General features: G+C 43.7%; 1 protein-coding gene across 1 annotated transcript in view; it reads left to right on the top strand.

Moving 5' to 3' along the window:
- Nucleotides 1–26,218, top strand: part of Mettl8 (methyltransferase like 8) — a 74,320-nt gene that overhangs the window by 1,095 nt on the left and 47,007 nt on the right. The window contains 1 exon segment of the mRNA XM_041631561.1: nt 24,497–24,651. Within this exon segment, the coding sequence (XP_041487495.1) occupies nt 24,509–24,651 (143 nt within the window). The 5' untranslated portion in view covers nt 24,497–24,508.

Here is a 26,218-nt window from a genome sequence, read left to right as displayed (position 1 = left end):
TAAAGCACCGCTCTAATTCAACATTACAACAAAAACAATAGCAAGTAGTGGACGCGTTGGGATTCCACCGCCTTCGTTCACTTCTGCACATAAAGTGCCAGCAATGAGTTAGTTATTCCATGGCTGGACCCAGACCACCCCTCAGGCGTGATGGGCATCACCCTCGTTTGCTGCTCCATTAAAGTGACACTGCCGCTCCTGGTTTGGATCAAAGTCCCCTGGTTCTAACAGATCCAACCGCTTGTCCTCTGGGAACTCTGGGAGCAGCTTGACGTCTGTTTCCATGTCTCCTCCACCTGTCCTCTCACGGGTAGAACTTGAAGAGTTTTCAGATCTTGCTGAGTGGCATCAAGCTTGACCCCTAAATCATCCTAGTAAGTGGTTTCTTTCCCCAGTTTTGACAGCCAGGGAGCAGGCTGGGGCTGTGGGGAGCAAGAAGGGACTGCATACGTGTGCACAGCTTGGGAAACCCTCCACTCTTCTTTTACCACGCGTGTTCTGAAATGTTCCCTCCCTGTGGTTATCTTACCACCAAGCTCCCCAAGTCAAGTCTTTAGATTGTCTCTGCCTCCCCCACAACCAACTCCTTTGGATTCTATTTCTGTCCAGTCTTTTCATCTGAGTACTTCAGTGCCTTCCCACTTTTACCATATTATTAATTAGCCTTCTGGTGGCTCTTTCCACCTAGACTTGGGTCTAGGCTTGGGTCTTTTCCGTCCCAGCCTGCCACAGTTTCTGTCGAGTGACATTACTAATGTACAAGCTGTCACTCATCCTTGGCGCTCCTCATCCCCCACTGCAGAGTGTTTCAAACCACAGTCCAACCCAGGATCTTCCATTGTTAGAGTAGTTTTAGCATGCTAAACATATGCAAATATAAAACTACCTATAAACTCCTATGTATCTTCTATGCAACTACAATAGCCTGGCATTTGTAACATTAGATTTTTTTTTAAAAAAAATATTACTCTTGTTGCGAATAGATGACCACGCATGTCTTCTTCCTCCTTAATTGTAGTAATCGTCATTTGTGGGCTTCAGGAGTTTTTCCAGTGATGACAGCCCTTCAGGAAACCGACAGTTTCGTTACGTCTCTGCCTTTATCTTTCATTACTATTTGCTGTCCTACTATGTTGACGGAGATTTGCAGTTGAGTTTCCACTCAGGTAACGATACTGATATTCACTCTAGTGTTTATAAACAGAGTAGCTACCACTGAGGATAACAGTGCTAGTAGTAGGTCTTGGTAGGATTCGTGTTCTCTGCTAGTTAAACAGAAAAGGCAGGAAGAGGGCAACAGGTAACAGTGGAAAAATCTCAGAAACACAAACAGGAACAGTCAGAATCAGCAGTTGAAGAAAGATTTGTAATGCAGGTGAGGAAACACACAGCAGACACTCAGAGAAAAGCCCCACCCTCACTCCCCACCTCCCCCACCTCAGAAAGCAGAGAAATCCAGGCTCTTCTCAAGGGCTAGGGCTTTGAAGTCTCCGAAGGGTTTTCCTCCCCTGACTTTGGATTGGTGATTTGAAGAAGGACAGGATGGCTGGTGTCTCACAGCATTGTGCAAACATGCCTTGATCTGCACAGATCTCCCCATCTGTCCGCCTACCAGGGGATCTATCTGCTCCTAGTCCCTTAGCATCGCAGATTGCTGACGGCTCCTCTTTATCAGGTTAATAAAATTCTCTCCTGTTCCAATTGGCTAAGATCAACTAGACATTTAATTTTATCAGTGTTTTCTGTATATCTGCTGCTGTGATCTGTGATTTTCCCCCTCTATTTTGGTAATGTGGTGAAGTACGTAAATACATTTCAGAATGTTAGACTAAATGAGCCCATTTAGATAAATGTGCTGACATATTTTGTTTTTGTTCATTGTGTGCTTTGGGTTTCTGCTGGCTCCAGTGCTCAGTCAGGTCTGGAATTTTGGTTTCTGGGAATATCTTTCTAGCTTGCTGGGTCGGTGATGTATGCTGTTAACATAATATATATTTGTTTACCCATCATTTGGGGGTGCTGCATAGCAGAAAGTCTTCTGAGGTATCAAGTTCACCAGATTTCCAGGGCCAGATTCCATTTCCTCATATTTTTTTTTTTAACTGTTAAAGCTTTAGTAAACATAGAATAGAATCTAAATGACCCCCAGCAACCCTTCAACACTGCACAAGGAATCCTGGAGTGTGTAGTGGAAAGAGCATCATAGCAAGAGTCAAGATCATGTTGTAGCCGCCGCAGCAGCAGCACCTACTAAGATCTTGGGCAAGCCACCTCCTCCCTTTGGGCTTATGCAGTCATCTGCTGAGTGGATATTTGTAGGACTGAAGTGAGATACATATGCCTGCAGGTGTTAGCATCACATAAGGGAAAAGCCTGAGATGCATATATGGTACCCGGTGCATTCTCTGTTAGGAAGGATACAGCAGGAATGGAGAGGGTTTAATAAGATACTCTGAGGACTGCTTTTTTTTTTTTTTTAGGGTGAGAGACTATTTTATATAAAACTATAATGATGGTATGTATACATTTGCTGAAACTGGGAGTTTACAGTCCTGAGAGAAAGGAGGGGAAGGAGAGGAGAGGAGGGGAAAAGGGGAGGTAGCCAGGGGAGAAATAGAACTTGCTTTTCCTATCCTAAGAGGAGAGACTGTAGGGGGCGTGGCCTGATTTGTGAAGCAGCAATTCCTGACCTAGCAGGTCTGACCTCAAGTTCAATGTAGATGCAAATGTGTACGTACGTATGTAGCACTTAGAGCCATAAATGGGAGTCTGGTTGGTTTGTTACAGACGTGCATTTGCTTGCTTTGTCAACTAAGGGGTACAGAAGCAAAGACAACCTAGTAGTAAAGAGCATACTCAGTGCCCAGACTCTAATGAAAAGGACAAGGACTCTTTGGAGAAATTGCTGGTTGTAGTGTTGGACCAAGAATAAACAAGATGCCAGGCTTTTCCAGACCCAGGCCAGCTGGTCTTGGTGAGTTCCCAGTAGAACATCCCCATTGTCTCAGTGTGTGGGTGCACCCCTCGTGGTACTGAGTTCCTTGCTCGTGCTCTCTCTCCTTCTGTTCCTGATTTGGACCTTGAGATTTCAGTCCTGTGCTCCAATGTGGGTCTCTGTCTCTGTCTCCTTTCTGAACATAGCGGACAATGAGGACTACTGAGAACTCAAGAACAATGGCAATGGGTTTCTGATCCTACTGCACGCACTGGCTTTGTGGGAGCCTAGGCAGTTTGGATGCTCAACTTACTAGACCTGGATGGAGGTGGGGGTTCCTTGGACTTCCCACAGGGCAGGGAACCCTGATTGCTTTTCGGGTTGGGGGGGACTTAATTGGGCTAGGGGGAGGGTAATGGGAGGCGGTGGCGGGGAAGAGACAGAAATCTTTAATAAATAAATAAATTTAAAAAAAAAAGAAAGAATAAACAAGATGATGGCCGGGCGGTGGTGGTGCACACTTTTAATCCCAGCACTCGGGAGGGGGAGGCAGAGGCAGAGGCAGAGGCAGAGGCAGGCAAATCTCTGTGAATTCGAGGCCAGCCTGGCCTACAAAGTGAGTTCCAGGATAAGCTCCAAAGCTACACAACAAAACCCTGTCTCGAACGGGACTCCCCCCCCCCCCAAAAAAAAGAATAAACAAGATGAGCTTACAACATGCTGTGGTGTCAGAAAGTATAAAGTGGTAAAAACAAAAGCATGATAGAGGCGTACCTACGGAATATATGTCTGTGCATGTGAAGGCCGTATGTTGACTTGGCTTTGCTGTTCTGTCTTAGTCAGGGTTTTTAATACTGTGATAAAACACCATGACCACGAGAAACTTGGAGAGGAAAGGGGTTAATTCAGGTTACAACTCTCTTGTCATAATCTATTGCTGAGAGAAGTCAGGGCAGAAGCCGAAGCGGAGGCTCTGGAGAGGGCGCTGTGTACTGGCTTGTTCCTCAGGACTTGATCATCCTGCTTTGTTATAGCACCATGACCCACCAACCCAGGGTAGCACCACCCACAGTGCCAGTCTAGTGAGGGAATTTCCCCAGCTGAGGTCCCCTCTTTCAAAATGGCTCTAGCTTTTGTCATTGACATAAAGCTCACCCCCATATCCTCTTATCACTCTCTGTGCTTCGAGACATGTTTCTCTCTGAATTTGACACTTGCTGTTTTGGCGAGGCTGGGTGGCCACCAAGTCCCAAGGTCCAGCTCTCTGCCCTCCATGCTGTGGGGCACAGGCATGCACAGATGCCCCCACATTTCAGGCAGGTGCTGGGGACTCAAGCCAGACCTCGTGCTTACATAGCTTTCTATTAAATAAATTTTCAGCGGTCTGACTGAGATGATACATGGAAAAGATTTAGAGGACTGTGCGGCAATTTATATTAACTCTGTTTATTATCACTACTCTGCACTTTAGTTTGGGGCATTTTTGTGGTTACAGCTGAATTTCACTGCATTGCACCTTTTCTACATATTGATTTGGGGGTTGGCATGCCAACAAAGCAGTATCCTTAAGGCTACATTCTTAAAGGAGAAAACATCAAGATTGTAAAAATTCAAGAGAAAAAAACAGAACTTGAGAATTCCTTTTTTAAAAAATGTGTATGAGTGTTTTTCCTGCATGTATGTCTGTGCACCGTGTGCGTGCCTAGTGCCCAGGTTGGTGACAGAATATTAGACCCCTGCACTGGAACTGTGAGTGGTTGTAAATCACCATGTGGGTGCTGGGAATCGAACTCACATCCTCTGCAAGAACAAGTGCCTTTATCACCGAGACATTTCTCCACTCTGAGAATTCTTTTTTTTTTAATGAACTTTTTTTTTCTTTTTTTTTAAAAATATTTATTTATTATGTATACAATATTCTGTCTGTGTGTATGTCTGCAGGCCAGAAGAGGGCACCAGACCTCATTACAGATGGTTGTGAGCCACCATGTGGTTGCTGGGAATTGAACTCAGAACCTTTGGAAGAGCAGGCAATGCTCTTAACTTCTGAGCCATCTCTCCAGCCCCCACTCTGAGAATTCTTAACCTTAGCTTCCTGCTTTGTGTGAGTCAGTGACTGAGTGAGCCACGGAACCTGGCAGGGGCTTCTGTCTGCGAGGATAGGTGCAGACCTGCATTGAGACTCTGAAGTTCACTTCTTTGATCTTTAGCAGGTTTCTGATTAAATCGTCCTGTTTTTTTGTTTTGGTTTTGACCCAGATTCTCAGGTATGTGGCACTGACTGGTCTGAAGCACACCTTTGTAGCCAGGCTGGCCTTGAACTTGCCTCCTGCCTCTGTCACCCAAGTGCAGGTGTGAGCTGGAACTCAGGTGCCAAGCGTGTGAGGCGAGCACCTTTTATCTGTTGAGCCATCTGGTCAGCCCTTTCCCCTTTTTTTAATTTTTTGAGACAGAGGCTCAGCTGTGTAGCCCTAGCTGGCCTGGAACTCAGGATCTTTTTTTCTCAGTCACTGGAATCCTGGGATTTTAAGTGTGGGACACTATGCTTGGCTTTTTATGATGCTTTCTTCTTACTGCTACTTTTAAGTTAGTATACAAAGTCCCACAATGCTGTTGATGGAATATATTTTTGGAGTAATTTGATGTTTCTCTTTAGTGTGAAGAAGGAAAGCAATGTTTTAGTCAGAAGTTGTCTCTTTCAGCAAGCATTTGCAGGACCTTGTTCCCAAATCCCTCACTGAAACCCAAACGGCAAATGAAATGCCGGTTTGGGAAGTTGTCTCCCTGTAGATGGCCAGCAGGGGGCGCACGAGCTTTCCCAGGGCTGGGCAGATCTGTCTGGGGCCATCTGTGTTTGCTGTCTGATGATTAACAAGTACTATAAATGAAAAGATCGTGATGCATCAGAGCCACAGTTGCTAATCAAGGAGAGAAGGTAGTCATAATGCCACACAGCAGTGTGGAACTGTGGTCACTAGAGGACAGGAAGGGGAGGGAGGAAGAGGATGCCAGGAGGTATCCAGTACCTGGTACCAAAACTGGAGCTGCCATTCTGCTCACAGCACAGTGGCCGCAGTGTATGCTGTAAGGAACTAGAAGAGAGCCACTCAAAGGTGCCTCCTCACAATGACGTGATAAATCCATAATGATATAAAATGTTAACTATCCTTATTTGATCATTACATATATGAGCACAACTTCTAAAGAAAAACAAAAAAGTCAAGGTAACAGGTGCCTGCTATAGTTTGGTGAATAGGAAGCTTCCAGATGATGTAATTTGACATCCTAATGGGGGTTTCTGAAACCTTCCTAGTGTGAGCGCCACTTCTTCCCCTCCTTCCCTCTACGTATGGATATTATGTCGAACTTGTATACTTACTAAATTTAAAAATAGTTTGTTTTATAAGTACAAAGGTAATTTGAGGATTTTTTTTTTCCCTTTGAGAGGTGGATAAGAAGAAAAGGAGTTCAAAACCAGCCTTTGTTACATTGTAGTTTTGAAACCAGCCTGGCTTACCTAAGTCCCTGCCTCAAAACATAGAAGCAAAAACCAACCAGCCAACCAAACCAGAGGGAACTTTTAGGGTGTGCTGAGAGCGCCTGTGAGCCTGAGTCAGAAACCGTCTTCCTAGACCACATCTGTGCGTGTGCACTGGCACAGCCGTGCAGGTCCTGAAGGTTCTCCCCTCAGACTCAACCAGAGAGCTTTTTTCTGTATTAATAAGTTTAAGTTTTGACAACATTTTGCACAGATACTTGTTTTTCCTCTCTATGGATATGCATTTAATAATTTAGCCAGTACTGTAAAAATAGCTATACTTTCTCAGCATATGTACAAACAGTGCTCTGACAAATTCTCAATATATTCTGATTATTTTACAGAACATCTTTCTAAAAATGGAATTTTCCATCATGTTTTATTATGGTGATGCATACTTTCAATCCCAGCACTAGGGAGACAGAGGCAGAAGCCTAAGCAGATCTCTGAGCTCAAGGCCAGCCTGGTCGACAGAGAGAGTTCCAGGCCAGCCTGGGCCACATAGAGAATTAGCCTGACAGCCATTAGATTGTTCTGTTTTTGGGTGAGCGAGGCTCTCACTCCCTGTGTGTGGTTCCGTAACATCGTGTCTTGGTATTGTATTAGCTCATCCACTGTAGTGGCTCCTCCAAATGTTGGCATACTCCATTGGGCCCTAAATCAATCAAGGGTTTCTTACACTCAGCACAGCAGAGCACACGCGTTGGTGGTGGACACACATTTACTAGAATTTTAGTGTTTGTCTAAAAGCTCGAATTTTAGCAAAGGCAGTGTGCGGTGTGTTTTGTTTTCCTGACAGGCATATTTTATTTTTGAGGAAATGGCAAAGTAAGAATTGTGCTCCTTGAAGACACTTTTTATGGCTTCATTAAGAGCCGTGTGAGTATGAGTGGCCAGCTCCCTGAGAGGGCAGGTAATGAAGAGGCCTGTGCCTGTGCTCTCCACAAACCGTGGTGGACTGTGGTGATTGACCGTCATCATGAAAACAGTTCTGGCCTCTGCAGATCCCTGACGGGAACTTGGGCCCTCCATGGACATAGGCTGAGAAGCTGAGCGCTCCATGCCTCACAGCAGCCCATTCTGCCTCCTGATGTTAGCTCGGGGATGACCTGTGACCCCGTTCCTGTGAAATTTCAGAGTGTGGGCCTTTCAAGGAGCTTGTGAGAAAGTTTCCTCTTTCCTAAGAGACTGAAGAAAGATGTGGCCCTTTTATTTCTCTGGAGGCTGTCATGACTGTGGGAACTCGAGCTGCTGCAGCCATTTTGTAACCAGCAACGGGACTCAGCCCTGTTCAAAGAACCCCCAAAGTCATATGGTTAAGGGAAACATTTCTGAGTGGCAGTTTGCATTTATTTTGTGGGTGCCTGTTCATAATATTAGTATATTTTCTACTGAGGTCATGTCTGCTTGTTTTCTAAGCATTCTTTATGTCTATAGTAATAAAACATCCTAATAGTTTACAAATATCCCCACATCTTTTATAACATTTCCAGAATCTTTTCTCACACATCTTAGGTGTGTATGGTGCATGCCTGTGAGTGTGCAGGTGCGTGAACCTATGTGTGCACATGTGTTAATCAGAGCTCTTCGTCTCCCGTTCTCCTCTCCCTTATTGCCTTCAGACGGGGTCTCTCTCCCTGTTTCCTCCGGCTGACTGGTCAGGAAAGTGCTAGGATCTGCCTGTCTCCTTCCGGGGTTACAGACTCAACACAGTTATGCCTGGCTTTTTCTGTGGGGTTTGAGTCAGGTCTCCGTGCATGCAGAGCAGACATTCTTTCCATTGGAACATCTCCCCGGCCCATCAATTAATTCCTTTTCATTTTTTATAGTTTGGTATCATGTTTAAAAGAGTTTTTCCTCCCCACTTTTTAGAAGTATTTATGATTTTCTAAGTCTATTAAGATTTGACTTTAACTTTTTTTGCAATTACATAATTCTGGAACATGTGGGAAGGTCAGAGGACAGCCTGCAGGACCTACCATCCAGGTTCCAGGGACAGAACTCAGATGGTTTACTTGCCCACTGTCTTCTCACTGGTTTAAGATGTGATTACTTGCAGGGCGGTGGTGGCGCACGCCTTTAATCCCAGCACTCGGGAGGCAGAGGCAGGCGGATCTCTGTGAGTTCGAGGCCAGCCTGGTCTAGAAGAGCTAGTTCCAGGACAGGAACCAAAAGCTACGGAGAAAACCTGTCTCGAAAATCAAAAAAAAAAAAAAAAAAAAAAAAAAAAAGATCTGATTGCTTTATGTTCAAAGTGCAATTTATCTGCAGTTTTCATGTTTGATATGGAGCAGAGAAATAATATTTCCCCCAAATGGCAGGTAGCCATTTTCTTAAAGTACTTCTTTGAATAAGCCATTGCTCTCTATTCAATCATTGCACTGATTCAAAACACTCGCTATTACAGACAGTTTTCTTAATATGTATTTTGATGAGTTTCTGGACTTCTTAACCTGTTGCATTTGCTGAGCTCCATCTTAGCATTAGATACATGGCCAGGACTACTTAGAGTGCTATAGGCTCTGGCCAACAAGCCCACTGCCATGGCACTGCCCTGAAGCCCAGCCCAGTCTAGCCGCATCACCCTTTTTCTCTCTGGTACTTTCCTGGTACTTCTGTACGCTTATTTTTCCAAATGAATCCTTAAATTACTTGTTCAAGCTCCCCCCCCCCAAAAAAAACACTTTTAGATTTTGAATGGAATTACTTCAATTTTATAGATGATTTTAGAGAAAATTTACTTTTTCTTTTATTTTGCAGTTGTGAATCTTTACCTCCAGAAACTCACATTCTGTCTTTTCATTGACGTTGTCATTCATGCCATTCTGCAGAGCAGCTCAGCTTTCTTCCTACCAGTCCTGTATGCCAGCCTGCTGTGTGTGTGTGTGTGTGTGTGTGTGTGTGTGTTCGTGTTTGTTTTAAGAACATTTTTAAAAACTCAGCTCATATATGCAGATAGCTCTGACTTGTTCGGGCACAGCATGCACTGAGGGCCCCGTCATTCACGGTCTTACAGTGTGTGCCCTGAGCTGGATTTAGGAGCTCTGGCTGTTGAAGACTGGTTAAGGAAGCAGAGCATCCCAGAAACTGTTACTTTAATGACTCTGATCTCTGGTGCTGGATACTTTGTAGCAAAAGAACAGCAACGCTATCAGGAAACAGAGAACATTGTCCTACTGCCAAGAGCTTGCCTGGCTGAGACCCTGGAAGAGAGGAATGGGCTGCTGGGTGTAGCTCCGGAAATGGGGTTTCCGAGCCATTCTGCCGTTATTATTGGGGAAACTGTGATCTCTTATGATGATCCCAAGGCTCTTGTTTGGCTCCCAGGTTCAGTTTAGTCAGTGTTGCGTTCTGCACGCCCATTGTGTTGTCAGGCAGCAGGGAGAAGGCCGGCAGGTTTTTTTGTTTTGTTGTTGTTGTTGTTGTTTTAAAAGAATCATCATTTAATCAGATTGTTTTTGTGTTAAATAAGATTCAAGTTGCCCCAGGCAGTATGGATTGGCAGCGGTTCAGCTATCTGGGAAAATGGAATCTGCCAGCTTTCTAAGGCCATTTGAAATAAACAAACACATTTCTTTTCATCCACATTATGGATTTTAAAAAAAGCATGTGTGAACTAGCCTGGTATCTTAATTACCACTTAAAATGTTCCTATAGAGGATACGCTTAGAATGGGATGTAGCCCTGTTGCTGTCGTGCTTGCCTAGTGTGCGTGAGGCTCCGGGTTCGATCCCCAGCACTGTTTATTTCAAAGTGGACGTGGTGGCTCAGTCCCCCTAACCCCAGCACTCAGGGGGCAAAGCAGGAAGATAAAGTCCAGGGTCATCCCTGGCTATGTGGAGTTTCAGGCCAGCCTCAGCTAGGAGACCGTCTCTAGGAGGAAAAGGAGAAAATGCCCTGTGAGCCCTTACCACTGTCTCACAAGTGATTTTAGGGGTAAGACCATCCAGAGGCCAGAGATGCTAAGACTTCTGTACATGAGATGAAAATGGAACTGATAGACTCATTATCTGTCGTGACATTATAATTCATAGACTTCTCTAAACGGGACCCACTGTTAGGCAGGTATTCCACAGCTGAGTTATGGGGCCCAGCCCTGAGCTATTCTCGGATGTCCGGGGTTGTCATTTTAGCTTTTATGGCTTCTGAGGCTAAGGTTTCTTATGTGTCAAGCAGTAAATGCCTATGTTCTTTCCTTGACTCGAGGGCTCTCTGCCCACATCCCACATGTGGCCTTTCGGGGTGAAACACAAGGGACTGTGGAGCTTTGCCTGGAAGGTGTCTGGGGAGATGCTGGCCCAGTTGGTGCGTTACAAGTGTTCAGGGAGATCACAGCCATGGTCATACATCTAGCTGCATTCCCAGCTCAGGACCTCCATTCGGAGGACTCTCCAGGGGATGTCTTCCAAGATGCTTCCTCTTCTGTATTATTCAATTCTGCCCCACCCCACCCGCAGCTTCAGAGGTCTATAATAGATAGGCCTTTGTTTTTTTCTAGGCTCCTTAACGATTTCTCATCTATGCTAGACACAGCTGATCTTCACCCTTAGGGGAAATGAAGCACAGGACAGCTGCCTCCTCTTTCTGTTTCTGCCTGCATGGCTGCAGCAGAGCCTTGGCTACTGTCAGTTTGGCCTGTCCAACTGAGCCCTTCAACACCTGATTACTCGCAGTAGTTTGTAAGGATTAATTATTCATTAATTTTATTGTGTTTCTCTTCTTCAAGCTTTAAGCGGTATCCTTTAAAAATGTTAATCGAGGACCAGTGAGTTGGCTCCAAGGAAAAGGTACTTTGAACCAAGCCTAATGATCTCAGTTCAATTCCTGGAACCGGAACCCATATGGTTAGGAGAGAACCAACTTCCTCAAGTTTCCTTTCATTCTCCATGTGCACATGACACACACACACACACACACACACACACAAATAAATAAGTAAATAAATAAATAAAATTCTTTTTTAAAAGAATTACCTATGAACCTATATTTAAGCAAAGTAAGTACGTCTTCCAAAAACTAGGGATAATAGGTGATCAAACAGGAGATTGAACTCGGGGCTGATCCTGTTATCGGCTTTGCACTCTTTTGCAGCCCACTGTAATAGCTTGGTCTTTGGTCTTTGGCCTGTTTGGGAAGCTGGGACTAAATAGAGCTCTTTACATTAAGAAGCCTCCTGGTGGAAAGCTTGGTCCTATATCCGTAGAACCCTGTGGACATTTTAAGGACGGCCAAACTAATTGGCTAGCATCAAAAAACCACGAACCCAGCACTATGCCCATGCCCTATCCACTATGCACTTCCTCCTGGAAGCCTCCTACAATTTGAAATAATCATATGACATTTTATTGATGAAACTAAAATGATCCAAGTATCATGCTGGAAGTTGTCAAGCTAAGATATCAGTTACAACCCATGGATGCAGTTCAGGCCAAATCCTTCATCACACCTGAAACCACTTCAGTCCCATGTGCTCCTGCTCCACATGGAGGATTTCTCCTACTAAGGAGAAGCGTAGAATCTTCTGGAACAGAATTTCCTAACACTGTATTTCTCCATGTTGAGAAATAAGGGATGGTTTCAAGGAAAAACTTCAAAGACTCCTGGGTTCACGTAAAATGTGTCTACTAATTCGTCTGTAAACACAGATCTAGGTATGTATGTGCTCTTTGTGCGTAGAGCGCCTATTCAGTCAGCCGCAAAATCGGAATAAGTACAAACACTATGACAAACCCAATAAACGCAGACTAACAGCATTTATAGTGTGACTGCTGTTTTTCTACAGAGGCTAAATTGCAGCTCTCATTATAAACAAGGCACTGGGCATCACCGCACAGGTTCTTCTGACTTCAGCCCATCTGTGCTGTTGTGTGCTGTGTGTCTGCTCAATTCCCTCACCGCCTTTCTCCATTCAGAATGCTGCAAAGTCTTTTTACAGTGTGCTGTGTGCTCAGATGCATCATTTACATATTACATCTGTGCTGCTTGTTGCCAACAAGATCATAAATGGAAACACAGGCGTTGAAATGGAGCAGCGGTTACACGTGTGCTCCTGTTGATTCCGCTTTTAGATTATTATCATAATAAAAACCCAGTGAAATTATCATGGAACCTTTGTTTGACAAAGCCTACTTGAGAAGATGTGCCCATGGGGGAGCTGTGCCGGCTGCCTTTCAGAAGACTGCGGTAAGGTGGTGAACGGATTCCATTATGGGCTTTTCTCAATGCCCAAGTGTTTCCTTTACATAGATGTTTATGGCTTTGTGGTCTTAGCTGTGTTGAAAGACTCTCTCACTCAAAACAGATTGTTCTTCTCGTTGTTACAGTGTTACTGTTTTTGTTACTAGGAGACACAGGGTAGCCAATTTGGAAAACTTAATTACTAAACCCTTTCTCCTGTCTCTTCCCCACCCCCTTGTTTCTATTAAACCTGGGCTGTAACCACATCCAGTTCACCAACCCACCCCATTCTTCATATAGGCCTCTTTCATTTATTTGTTTATTGCTTATTTACTGGGAAATGACCTTGACCTTGTACACGCTGGGTAAATGCCCCACTGCAGAACTAAGTCCTCAGCCTCCAGAGGTTGAGATAGAGGTCAGGCCTTTGGGCCAGCCTGAGGCTTTATTTCAAGTGGGAAAAAGAAAGAATGGCCAAATTTAGTGATAGATAACAGAAAGCTCAAACTGATTTAAATGATTGTAGGAATTTGTTGGCTCAATAAGGGAGATTGCTTACTTAGGGTTTCTATTGCAGCGTTGCAACACCACAGCCAGAAAGCAAGATGGGGAAGAAAGTTTATTTGCCTTGTACTTCCATATTGCTGTTCATCATCTAAAGAAGTTAGGACAGGAACTCAAACAGAGCAGGAAGCTGGAGGCAGGAGCTGATGCAGAGGCCATGGAGGAGTGCTGCTTACTGGCTTTCTTCCTATGACTTACTCAGTCTGCTTCCTTATAGAACCCAGGACCACCAGCCCAGGGGTAGCAACACCCATAATGGACTGGGCCTTCCCTCATCAATTGCTAATTAAGAAAATGCCTTTCACTGGGTGGTGGTGCAGCCTTTAATCCCAGCACTAGGGAGGCAGAGGCAGGTAGATCTCTGAGTTCGAGGCCAGCCTGGCCTACGGAGTGAGTTCCAGGACAGCCAGGGCTACACAGAGAAACCCTGTCTAAAAGCAAAAAAACCGAGCAGAACAAAACAAAAACCAGGGCATTGCAGATGGGGTGCCTTACAGCTGGATCTTATGGAGGCGTTTTCTCAATCGAGGTTCCCTCCTTTCAGATAACTCTAGATTGTGTATAGTTGACATAAGCCTAGCCAGCACAGGACACTAGGGAGTCGGGGGAGATAAAGGTGGGATTGGTTCAAGTGGAAATCCAGCTACATAACCATGGAACATAGCCCCTTTCCACTGTATTAGTTTTCCTTACTCATAATTGCCTTCACCTTGAATGTATATCATGCTGTGCTAAGGTCAAGCCCATTTATATAGAACCTGAGTGATCTTTTGCCATTATAGTTCCCAGTAGAATCCTGATCCTTCTGAAGCTTCATGAATACAAACTCCCACCAGAACGGCCTGTTAAATTCTGCTTACAAGATTCTAGGATTTCTCTAGCTGGAAGTTCCAACCTCTTTCACACTCTCCCTTCAAACCAGTTCCAAAGGCCTGTGAACCGCACGGTCAGGTTCATCATGGTGACTGTCCCTCTTGATGCCAGTTTTCTGTATTCATTACCTTTTCTTGTTATGTAAAACACCTGCCTTGGGCCACAATTTAAGGAACAGTTTGTTCAGGCATGGTTTGAGGATTCCAGTCTATCATGGTGGGGGAAGCATGCATGGTGATGGGAACTGGAATTAGCGGATGACATTGCATCTGTAGCCTGTTTGTCAGTCTGTCCTGCTCATTTTCCCTGTTAGTCAGTCTGAGTACCCCATTGGGAGAATGGTGCCTCTCACATCCAGGGTGGGTCTTCCCTCCTCGACAACATGCCCAGAGATGTGATCCTCAGTGATTCCAAATGCAGTCCAGTTGACAATGAAGACTAATGGTTACAATGGGTACATATGATTCATGCATATATATGCACACATCTGCAGATGCTTTATTTGTGTTTATATCTGTTTATATCAAACTAAACATGCCTTCATGGTGATGATCTCAGTTCGAATCTGGGAGTTTTGGAAGTAGGGCACCTTCTCCCCTCTTTGTCTCTGACCTCCCACTCCAGTATGAGAAACCTGGTTTCTGCCATTTACCATCTGCTCATGAGCCGCTGAATTCCGGTTTCCTGGTGCTGCTTTCAGGGCTGTTGAGCTTTCTCAGCTACCACACTGAGAGCTATATTGCCTGTTGTCTTTAGTCCTGCAGATGCTGCTCTTCCAGAGTTACTCAAGTTAGCACAGCAGCGTGCTTCTCTGACGCTTTCCCTTTACTGGAGATTGTCTGTAATTCTATAGCATTCTCTTTTGTTTTGATAGGGTCTCCCTGAATATCCTAGACTGCCCTGGAACTCACGTTGCTCAGGCTGGCCTCAGACTTGAAATCCTCTGTCTCAGCTGTCTCAGTGCTGGGGTTATGGATATGAGCCCCCACACACAGCAATTCTAGTTCTTTAAAATAGAACTTACACAGTGTCTCTGCCTGTGTGAATCTCATCTTAATTTAAATTTGTAGAAATAACCAGGCAGTGGTGGCGCACACCTTTAATCCCAGCACTTGGGAGGCAGAGGCCGGTGGATCTCTATGAGTTCAAGACCAGCCTGGTGTACAAAGCAAGTTCCAGAACAGCTAGGACTGTTACACAGAGAACCCCTGTCTCGAAAAAACAAAAAATTTAATTTGTAGAAATAAATTCATTTGGACACTTTTATTCATTGAGGATATAGTTCAAGATTTTTAGATCTAATATGCATTTATGACTGAAAATTTTATAATATTCTATTCTCAGCTAGGACAGTCTTATTGATAAGGGCAGTCCAAACATGAATGACCAAGTAAATCTTGCGTATGGGTACAAGTATCTCCTGCTACCTAGTTTACCTAAAGATAGAAACCTCTACAGGGAATGAAAGCAGAGCAGAGTTCCAGGATCTTGTCCACATGAGCTTTTTATCTCACTTGTAATGGCTGCTAACAGATGAGCAGGCGTGTGTGTGCCTTAGGACCACTTATCAACCCACAAACTGGCTAATACTTCCAAATGCTACTGTAGCATAGCTAATGTGGAATGGCAATTAGATGACTTTAAACCAGTTTTATTCTGAGCTAGCATAATGTATACATTGGCACTCCCAGAGTGATTAAAATAGTAACCCCTTCAGATATTTTGGATTGGTGGGCTTTCCTGAAACCCCAAACGTATTCTCTGTTCCTGAGTCCTCGCAGCTTCCCTTTGTGTGGGAAAGGGCATGATGCAGCCACCTCTCAGGACAGCCCTGCTGAGCAAACACTAACCATGAGATTCCCATTTTGAAGCTGCAGGGCGACTGACGTCATAGCTTGATCAAAGTGCTCTGCAAGCACTTACTGTAATTATTGTTGTTGTTCTGTTCTTGCTAATAACCTTATTTATACCCCAAAATTATAATCATGCAAAGAAAGATTAAAACAAGATGTGCGAGTTGCGGAGCTGTTTGCCTGCAAATGGTCACCCTCGGAGTTCTCTAAGAGTGCCCGGGTTAATTGCAGCTTCAGTTTTCGCCGTAGTGCAGTTGATACTTAAGTGTTTCTTACCTGACGGCTTTTACTCTCCAAAATAGTGCAGCAATAGCACTTTAATTCCCTCTCCTTAGCGCTAGCCTCTCAGGTGATGTCTAGATGACGCTTGCGCCTCTGAAGGAAACCGCTCTACCAGCTTCCCAGCTGAGAAGAAAGCTAAACAGTTACAGAGGTAATTTGTTTATTTAAAAGAGGCTCGGAACCCTGGAAACTCTGAAGGGGAGTTAACTTTTAAGTGGTGGGCAGACATGGAGCATATGATTAGCACGATTCTCTCTCTTGGGTTTCAGGGAACCGAGACAACTGGGAATCATTCTTGGGGAGTCTTACAAATAGGTTTTGCCTGGAAGCAGCACAGTGCTCCAGGGGTAATTCCCACAAATGGGATTCCTTGCTCTGTTTCTTGGAGTTCCTTTCAGCACTGAAGTCTCCCTAAGTTAGGATCAAGCTTAACCATCAGGGAAGTTAAGACTTCTTCCTTCCTCCACTCCCTAGCTGTGCTGCTTGCTCAGTGGAAGAACCCGTGGTAAAATGGTGCTCTCTTTCAGGGATGCAGGTATCTTGAGGGCTGAGCACTGGGGAAGAAAGTACTCTCCCCATGTGGGGTGGGACTCCCAGCTGCATTCCTTGTTGGCTGTTTGATGAAGGCCCAGGAGAAGCTACAGAGATGAGAGAGGAGGAGGGAGAGGAGGAGGGAGAGGAGGACCTCTGATCCTCCTTAAGTCGGTTGCAAAAAATTAGTAACTGGGTGAAAACCCAAGAATCAGTACTAGGATACCTTTGATATTTATGGTATTCAAAAGTAGTAGGCAAATGAGTAGCTGGATGGATAGATAGATAGATAGATAGATAGATCAAAGCTGTCCTAACAAAAGAGGACAGAGCATGGGGAAGGGGAACATGACCTCTATACTTAGACAGCTTGCCTTGGAATCAAATTTCATTAATTCCTAGCTGGGTAATACGTGACTGTATTTAATTTGTTATTCCAGTTCAGAGCATGCATTTCCTTTGTCCTTTATTGGTTTCCCCCCTAAAATAAAACCCTCTGATGGAAATGGAGGTTACAGCTAATTGTGATTTAAAATATTTGGGAATGGACTGAAGAGATGGCTCAGAGGTTAAGAGCACTGGTTGTTCTTTCAGAGGTCCTGAGTTCAATTCCCAGCAACCACATGGTAGCTCACAGCCATTTACAATGAGAGCTGGTTCCCTCTTATAACATGCAGGCATACATGCAGGCAGAACTGTATACATGATCAATAAATAAATCTTAAAAAAATATTTGGAACTGGCCTGGTTGTCCAGGGGGCTCATGGAGGATTTCGAGTTCAAGGCTGACTTTAAGTCTAGCCTGAGTAACTTAGTGGGCCCTCTCAGAAAGAATGTTTTAAAGAGTGGTGGGGATCTGGGAAGGGGCTATGATTCAGCAATAGAGCACTTGCCTAGAATGTAGGAGGCCCTCAATCTCTAACACCATACCAAAAAACAAAACAAACAAATTTGGGGCTGGGGTGGAGACTGTCTCTGCACTGAATATATACAATTTACTTACCATTATTCCCTCCATTGTATAGTATAGTAATTGTATCTACAACATTTACTTTGGATTCAGCATTATAAGCTATCTGGGGGATATGCAGATGGAGGAAGGGCTTAGGCCCTGGCTTTCCACTTTGTAGCCAGTGTCCTCAGTACAACAAAAATAAAGTTGGGCGGGAAGATGGCTCTGTAACTAAAATACTTCTCATATAGACACGAGGACCTGAGTTCAGTCCTAAGCATCCATGTCAACAAAACAAAACTAAATCCTTGGCATAGTGGCTTGTGCTTCTAATGCCAGTGCACAGAGATGGGGACAGGAAGGTCCCTGGGATTCATTGGCCAGACAGAGACCTTGGCTCAGAAAAACAAGTCAGGGAGGGAGACGGCTAAGTGAGTAGGAACACTTTAGTGCAAGCTCAAGGACCCGAGTTTGAATCCTCAGGCACCCACATAAAAACCAGGCATGGTCACATGTGCCTGCAGCTCCAGTGTTGGGAGGTAGAGACGGGGGTCCCAGAAGTCCACTGGCCAGCCAGCAAACCCAAGAGAAAACTTTGGGTTTGATCAGAAGCCGTCTTCAGAGAATGAGGATGACACCCAATGTTCCTGTCTGTCTTTTGTATGAGTGTGCTTGGACATAGGTGCACACACACAGGCACACATGTGCATGGACATACATGCACATATACGCACAGAAAAAAAAAGTAAACTGAAGTAAAGCTTAAAGGGAAGTTGTACATAGCTTTCCCAAGAACACTCCTGTTTTGTGTGAAAGATTTGAGCATTTATAGATTTTGATCCCGGGGTCTTAACTAACAATCATGGACTTCAAGGAGCAGTACCTTGAACATATGACATACCTAACTTTTTTTTTTTAATTGAGTCTTGTATGAACAATGAATTGGAATTGGTGATTTAATTCCTTTTTTCAATTTGCAAAATCTATAATGGATTATTTTCTATCATTAAAACCTTCCTTTTTAGTTAAAAAAGGTAAAGCAAATAAAACTATTGTTTTACAAGCATAAAATTTGCAGTTATTCCAGAAGTGCTTTTTTTTTTTTTTGTGGTTGGAACTATAGCTCAATGGTAAAGTCCTTGTTTAACACCTTGGACTTAATCCCCAGTAAAACACACACACTCACTCGCTCACACACACGGCATGAGAAGCATTTTTATGTGTATGAAGTTCATTTTACCAGCCCCAGTAGACTGTGCTGTAGTTGGTGTGGGTCTGCAGTTGTGTAGATTACTGGAAAGGGAGATACATTTTAGAGAGCCAGGCGTTGGGCAAGAGCTGTGAACGGGAGCAAGCTGTTTCCTTTCTGATCAGGGCTGCTGCTCCTCTTAGTTTGTGGTGATGGTAGTGGTTGGCCCAGTGGTTGGCCACAGGCCAGTGGGTATCAAGACCATCTTGTCCTCAGCTTGTCACACCCTTTACTGGACCCAAGCCATTTCATGCATTGTTTTTTTTTCCCCTCAAATTCTAAGGTAGGCAGATACTTGTATTAGTATTCTATTGCTGTGAAGAGACAGCATGACTGAAAGCAGCTCTTATAAAGGAAAGCATTTAATCGGGGTGGCTTGCTTACAGTTTCAGAAGGTTAGTCCATATCATGGCAGGGAGCATGGCAGCATGCAGGCAGACGTGGTGCTGAAGAAGTGTTTTGGAGTTCTGTATCTAGATCTACAGGCAGCAAGAAGAGAGAGACTCTGGGCTTGGCATGGGCTTTTGAATCCTCTGAGCCCACCCCCAGTGACACACTTCCTTCAGTGAGGCCATACCTCCTAATCCTTTCAAATAGTGACACTCCCTGGTGACCAAGCATTTACATATATGAACCTGTGGGGACCATTCTTGTTCAGACCGCCACAGCTGCCTACACCGAGAGCTGGCAGGAAGCCAGTTGGCTAATCACTGTATACTTCTGTGACTTTGGTAGCGTAACCAATGCTATTGGTGATGACACTGCCCATCTGGTGCTTGTGTGAGCATTCTCTCCCTCCTGGGTTTCTGTTCCTTAAAGACCGCTTCAGCCAGCTGGCTATGAAGTCTTTGAGCTCTAAAGGGCTCTAATGCTGTTTTCCTGTTCACAGTTCACCTTGGCCCTTACAGCGTTCACGTGGAAGGATCACTGCCAGGTGCTAAGCTGAAAATGGGATAGAGGAAGGGAAAGAAAGGCCACTTGGTGACATGTGGCACATTTGTTTGAGCTAAGTGAAGGGTTAGAGCCACATTTCCAGCTGCAAAAGTAAGCAAAGGTCACAGCAGCCAAGGAGGCTGTGTGATTCCCCAGCTCTGAACGGGAGTGCATAAACTACATACAGTTCACCAATGATGGGCACTCCTTCTGAGAGATCATCAGTAGATGATTTGTTGTTATGCGCACGATAGAATATACTACACCAGTATAGATGTTGTAGCCTCCCTTTCTACCTAAGCTGTATGCTGTAGCCATCCTGCTAGATAATAAACCTATGAACAGTGTTCCGGTACTGCTGCCGTGGCTACTGTAACGCAACAGTCTTTGTCTGCTGCACATAGGAAAGGTGTGGTAAAATACTAGGTGGTAGGAAGGTTTTTTTTTTATTATAACCTTTTTTCCCACTGTAATCTTAGGGAAACTACTATATGCAATTTGTCTCTAACCAGCATATTGCTATGCAGCTCATGACTGTATCAGCCTCAGCAATTAAAGTATAATAAGAAATGCTCAGAAAACCCTAGGCTTTCCCTCCTTGATAGCCTTAAATTTTATCCCTAGCAAATTCTTTATAATCTGAAAATCTAATGGGAAGCACTGTCTGTGGGGAAATTGTACCGTAATGATGGGGCCATATTCAAACCTTTTTTTTTTTCATACAAACTCATTTTAATTCTCCCAATGATGCTGGCCTCAAAAGAGGAGCTGAGAAGCGTTCTCATCTGCTGTACGATTTGGTCCTGTTGGTATTGGTTTTTGTTTTTGTTTTTCTTAAATGTTTGTTATTCACTAGTGAGGATGTGTGGGCCTGCAGCTCTCTTTGTAGGAAAGCTGTTTGTTTTTATTGTGGGAAAATACACCTAAAAGAAGATTTCCCATTTTAATCCATCTTAAGGGTGTGGTTTGCAGGCATTGAGCACTCATGTTGGGCAAGCGTCACCAGCACCCATCTCTAGGGCTTTTCATCTTCCTCAGCGGAAACTGCACCCAATTTCCTGGTCTAGCTGTTCTGTTTTTGATTCGTGTATGTGGGTTTTGTTTTGCTTTGCTTTTTGAGACATGGTTTCTCCAGGTTAGCCTTAAACCTTCGCTACTCTTACATCAGCCTCCCGAGTGCTGGAATTACAGGCATGTGCCACCATATTTGACGAGCTTCCTTTTACAATTATGTATCTTTAAGGTGTGCGGTAAGACATTTTCACATCACTGCATGTATGTAGTGAAATCTCACTTAGTTACCCTTTGTGTGAGTGTATGTACGTATGTGTGAACATGTACTTTTTAAAATTAAATTTGAGGTTAGCATATAAAGTATTGAATTTCGTCATGGCATCCCCATACATGAGAAGAACATATACTTTTGGAAATCTGTGTTGGCCTTAGCGCTCTAGGTTTGCTCCTCCCACATACACCTGAATCTGCTGATGGCACTCCATTTCCATTTCTGACTGTGCCTGCTAGCCTTTGCACTTCCCATTCTCCCCTCTGCAAGTACCTCCCCGCTCTGTCACAGGATCTGCTGCTCTAGGAGCCTCCTCTAAGAGGCACAGTAAAGCATGTGTGCTTTTGCTACTGCCCTGTTTTTTAGCTCTAGTGTCTTTCTTTAAGATCCTGTGTCAGAATACAGTGTTGGGTGTTCCCAATTCCTCCTCCAGAGAGCACTTCAGGTTACTTCACTGTCTACAGAGCCACTGTGAATCTGAGCGTACAAACATCTTTTCCCGTCTCTCCCTGCTTTCCTTCCTTCTGGATGTATACCCAAAAATGGAATCTCTGGCTCTGGGTCTAATTTTTTGAGAAGTTCACTATACTGCTTCCATAGCAGCTGCATCATTTTACATCCTATCAGAGTGTGTAAGGGTTCCAGTTTCCTCGTATCCTTGCCAGAACTTGCATTCTCTGATTAATTCTTCACCTATATGGGCATGTATATGTACACACATACACTAAATATGTGCTAGTCGTCATGGTCCTGTTTTTATTTAAATTATAGACTCATTTAATAAGTTTAGTCCTGCTTAAGGGTTTTTTTTTACTTGTGATGTTTTAGAAAGTTATTATAGGTAAGTTGTTTTTCAACATTACTTATCCCATAAATAAATGAATAAAAATTGTCTATAATGGCCATTTAGTTTTTCAGTATCTATGAGGTCTTTTTATTCCTTTATGTCATTTTTATGCAGTCAATCAAACAATCCACAAATAGCAGGGCTCTCTACTTCTAGAAGCTGGCAGTTTAGCTTGAGAAGTTTAAATACATTAAAATTATGAATTTAAAAGATGTTTATGTTTCTGTTAGATATATTAGTTATTTATTTAATTAAGAAGATAAATAGTGCAGCACCAGATGTGGCTATTAAATATGATAAGGAAATGAAAGAAATAGGTGCCAGTGTGGTTAATTAAAGAAGCAGCTGCCTAAACAAGGAAGCTGCCACATGCTCAGGCCCTGGCCATGCTGAGCTCTGACTGCCAGCCAGCAGCCCGCAAGGCTCACACTCCTGACATTTTGCTCAGAGCCAGTCTGGTTGTGACTTTTTGTGTGTGGCCATTTACAGTGAGAGAAGCTTTGCCTTCCTTCCCTTTACTGAACAGCAGCTAGTGTCACTTGATCGCTGGAATCACATTTAGGCTTTCCTGGGTGGGAGCTCCTGTTTGTATCATTTCGCATGAATTACCGGTCTTTGTGGGTGTGATCAGTTTCTGCTCTCCAGCATTAGAGGGCATTTTATGAATATATTTAATGCAGAAAGGTCTAAAGATAGTTTTGTAGGTAGAGTTTTATTGGTGTTGTGTGGAATGCTGACTGCAGAAAGAACAAAGACACCTGATGGTAAAGGCGGGAGGAGGGCAACAAACCAATAGCTGGGGCAGGTACTGGCTGCTGCTCGCGGATGGAGCTGGCCAGCATTCTCTGCTTGACTAAATCCCCACAGGAAAAACCATGAAAATCGTTGTGAAAGTATAGCGAGGTGTTTTTGACATTTCGAAGTTCATTTTCAGCAGGATAGAAAGGGTGTTCACTACCTCCTGGTTTTATGCCTGTTGCCTTGGTGCCTGTTGTATACATGCCACCTAGCGCCGTTACTATGGGCTGGCTACATTACTAGGCTGAGTGCTATGAGGAGCGCCTGAACCGCTAAGCAGCAGCGCGGTGTACACTAAGACTGTCTTTTGAACACTTTCCCATAAAGGCTTGAGAGTGACATGTTTACCGGAATAAATTTACGATGGCATAGTCTTTACAATTTAAATTGTCAACTTAATTGTCAATATCACCTTCAACTAATGATTCTTCTCTTGAGCTAAAATTGAAATGCGTATGTTGTATGGGAAAATATACTTGCAACAGTATTATTGACTGTTTTTTTTTTCTTTTTTTCTTTCTTTTTTTTTTTTTTTTTTTGATTTTTCAAGACAGGGTTTCTTTGTGTAGCTTTGGAGCCTGTCCTGGAACTAGCTCTTGTAAACCAAGGTGGCCTCAAACTCATAGAGATTCACCTGCCTCCCGAGTGCTGGGATTAAAGGCATGTGCCACCACTGCCCGGCTTATAGACCATTCTTAAAAGTATACATGTATTAACTGCTGATCCGGGAGCATGGAAGGTTTTTCCATCATCTGGTATCTCTATGATTTCCTTTTTTAGAAGTAGGTCTGTAACGGACCTTTTTTGTTGTTGTTAGATATATTTCTAAATACTTAATCTAAAAGGAATTTTGAATGGTATGTTTTCCTAATTTCTTTCTCTGAGAGTATATTTTTGTTATATATGGAATCTGTTTTTTTAAAATACTGATTTTTGTATTCTGCAATTTTACTGTAGGTGTTCATTAGGTCTAGGGGTTTTCTAGGGGACCCAATAGGGTCTTTTAAGTAAAGAACCATGTTGTCTGCTAATAGGGATAGTTTGACTTCTTCTTTTCCTATTTTTATCTGTTTTATGCCTCCATCTTGTCAAATTGCTACAGTTCACACTTGGAGTACTCTGTCAAATCAGGGAAGGGAGACTGGACATCCTTGTCCTGGTCCTGATTTTAAGGAAATGCTCTCGGCTTGTCTCCATTTACTGTAACATTGACTATAGGTTTGTTGGGCTAGCGCTTGTCTCCACCTACTATAATGCTGGCTATAGGTTTGTTGGAATAGCCTTAACTACTGTGGGACATGTTGCATCCATTCCTGAAATATCCAGAATTTTTCTTATGAACGCATGTTGAAATTTATCAAATGACTTTCCATCGTCAGTTGAAAGAATTATGTGGTTTCTGTCCTTAACTTTATTTATATGCTGTATTACGTTTATTGAATTATTATGTTGAACCAACCTTGCCTTTTGGGATGATGCCCACTTGGTCATAATGTATAATCTTCTTTTTGTTTCCCTAAATTTGGTTGGCAACTATTTTGTTGACAATTTTTGCATCTGTGTTCCTCAGAGAAATTCATCTGTAGTTTTCGTCTTCTGTTGTATCTTTGCCTGGTCTTGGCAAACTGTTTTAGTTAGTCCTTGTTGACTAATTCATTTACCTGTGTGTGACTTTGCAGGTCCTGTTTAGCATGAATGTGATTTGGAGAAATTGTATTTGTCGTCTGAGGCAAGGGAAGGCGCCGCACAGATGCCAGAGTGGTATCCACCCGGTGGCCCCTCTGGGGTCACGGATTCTAACTGATCCAGCCAAAGTTTTCGAGCACAACATGTGGTGAGTTTCCCCCAGCATTTATTTGTTTATTTATTTACTTATTATTTACTTATTTCTTTGGGGCGCACATGCCACAGGGTACGCATGGAAGCCAGAGGACAGCTTTGGGAACTCTTTTCTCCTCACCCACCGTGTAGGTTCTGGAGATCCAGCTCTGATAAGGCTTAGCGCCAAGCACCTCTGCCCACTGAACCATCTTGCTGGCCCAAATTTTACTTTTACATTTGATATTGTATATGTTTTTTAGATATATTTTTCACATTATTCCCAAGGAAGAATTTTATTATTTTGTTTTTGAGCAGAGTCTCTCTTTGTAGCCCTGGAACTCTCTATGTAGACGAGGCTGGCCTTGAATTTAAGAGGCCATGTGCCTCTGCCTTCTGAGAGCTAGGACTAAAGGCATGCACCATTACACCCAGCAAGGAAGGATTTTTTTTTTAAGTTGATGATCTAATCTAAGTTGTAGAAGTCCAGAAGCCAGTGTAATGTGTTGCTGATTCTGAACTTCTTTGCAAATGGAAAGTGGCAGTTCCCTGGGACATCCTGACTGGCCAGTCTATTGATGGGGCCAAGAGAACAGGCCCTTTGGGGACTTTTTGGGACCCTTTTCCCTGTGGCCCTATTGCTTTAACTTATCATCCTTCTGCCTCAGTCTCCTGAGTAGCTTGTATTAGAGGCCTCAGCCACCGGGCTGGAGCTCCTGGTGCCCCACAGGCCCTCTTCGTACATATTTGTCAAGTGCGCGTTCAGTGCCCTTTGCTCCTCAGCATGACCCTGCTTCATGCTTTGAAGAAGACCATGCTATTGGGGAAGATGGGCATTTATAAGAAGGCTAATAAGTGCAACACAGTGCTTCAAATTCCAAGGGCTGAGTTTTATAGACTGTCATATAAGCAACAACTTGGGGGGATGAAGGGGAGAAGAGGAGGGGGGAACTGTGGACTACATGTAAAATAAATAACTAAGTTTACAAAAAGAAACAACTTAGTAATGAGAAAATCTGGACATAGGAAAGGAACTTCTTTTCCGTTTTGAGACAGTTTCATGTATCTCGAGCAGGCCTTGGGCTTACCCTGTAGCAGAGGCAGATGTGACCTTGACCCCGTGACTTTCTTGCTCCCACCTCCCAAGTGTTGGGATTGCGAGATGAGCCACCATGTCCAGCTAGGAAGATTTCTCAAATTGGGAAAACCTGAAATTTGAATTATTTATTTTGCTTTCAGTGCTTGAAACAGTGAGTAACACAGAAGTATTTGTTGAGAACTGAGTGTGGTGGTATGGGTCTTTATTCCCAGGAGATAGAGGCAGGTGAATCTCTGGGCAAGTGTCTTTATAGCAAGTACCAGGCCAGCTAGAGCTATGGAATGAGACCATTTCCACCCTCTCTCCACCAAAAGTATTTGTTGATATATATCACACAGATGGATAGAAACATAAAACACAGAGGATGTAGAAGGCGTTTTCAGGAGATGCTAAAGAAAATCGTCTGCTTTTGTTTTTTTCTTTTTTAAGGCTCTTCCAGGAGATCAATGACCCTGACCTCCAGAGTCTTTTCTCCAGCGAGGTT

Source organism: Microtus oregoni, unplaced genomic scaffold (assembly GCF_018167655.1).
Source record: "Microtus oregoni isolate MIOR12 unplaced genomic scaffold, Mior012 000037F_ref0000500, whole genome shotgun sequence".
Lineage (NCBI taxonomy): Eukaryota > Metazoa > Chordata > Mammalia > Rodentia > Cricetidae > Microtus > Microtus oregoni.
The sequence above is the reverse complement of the archived record's forward strand: the minus strand, read 5'-3'. Positions and strand labels throughout refer to the sequence as shown.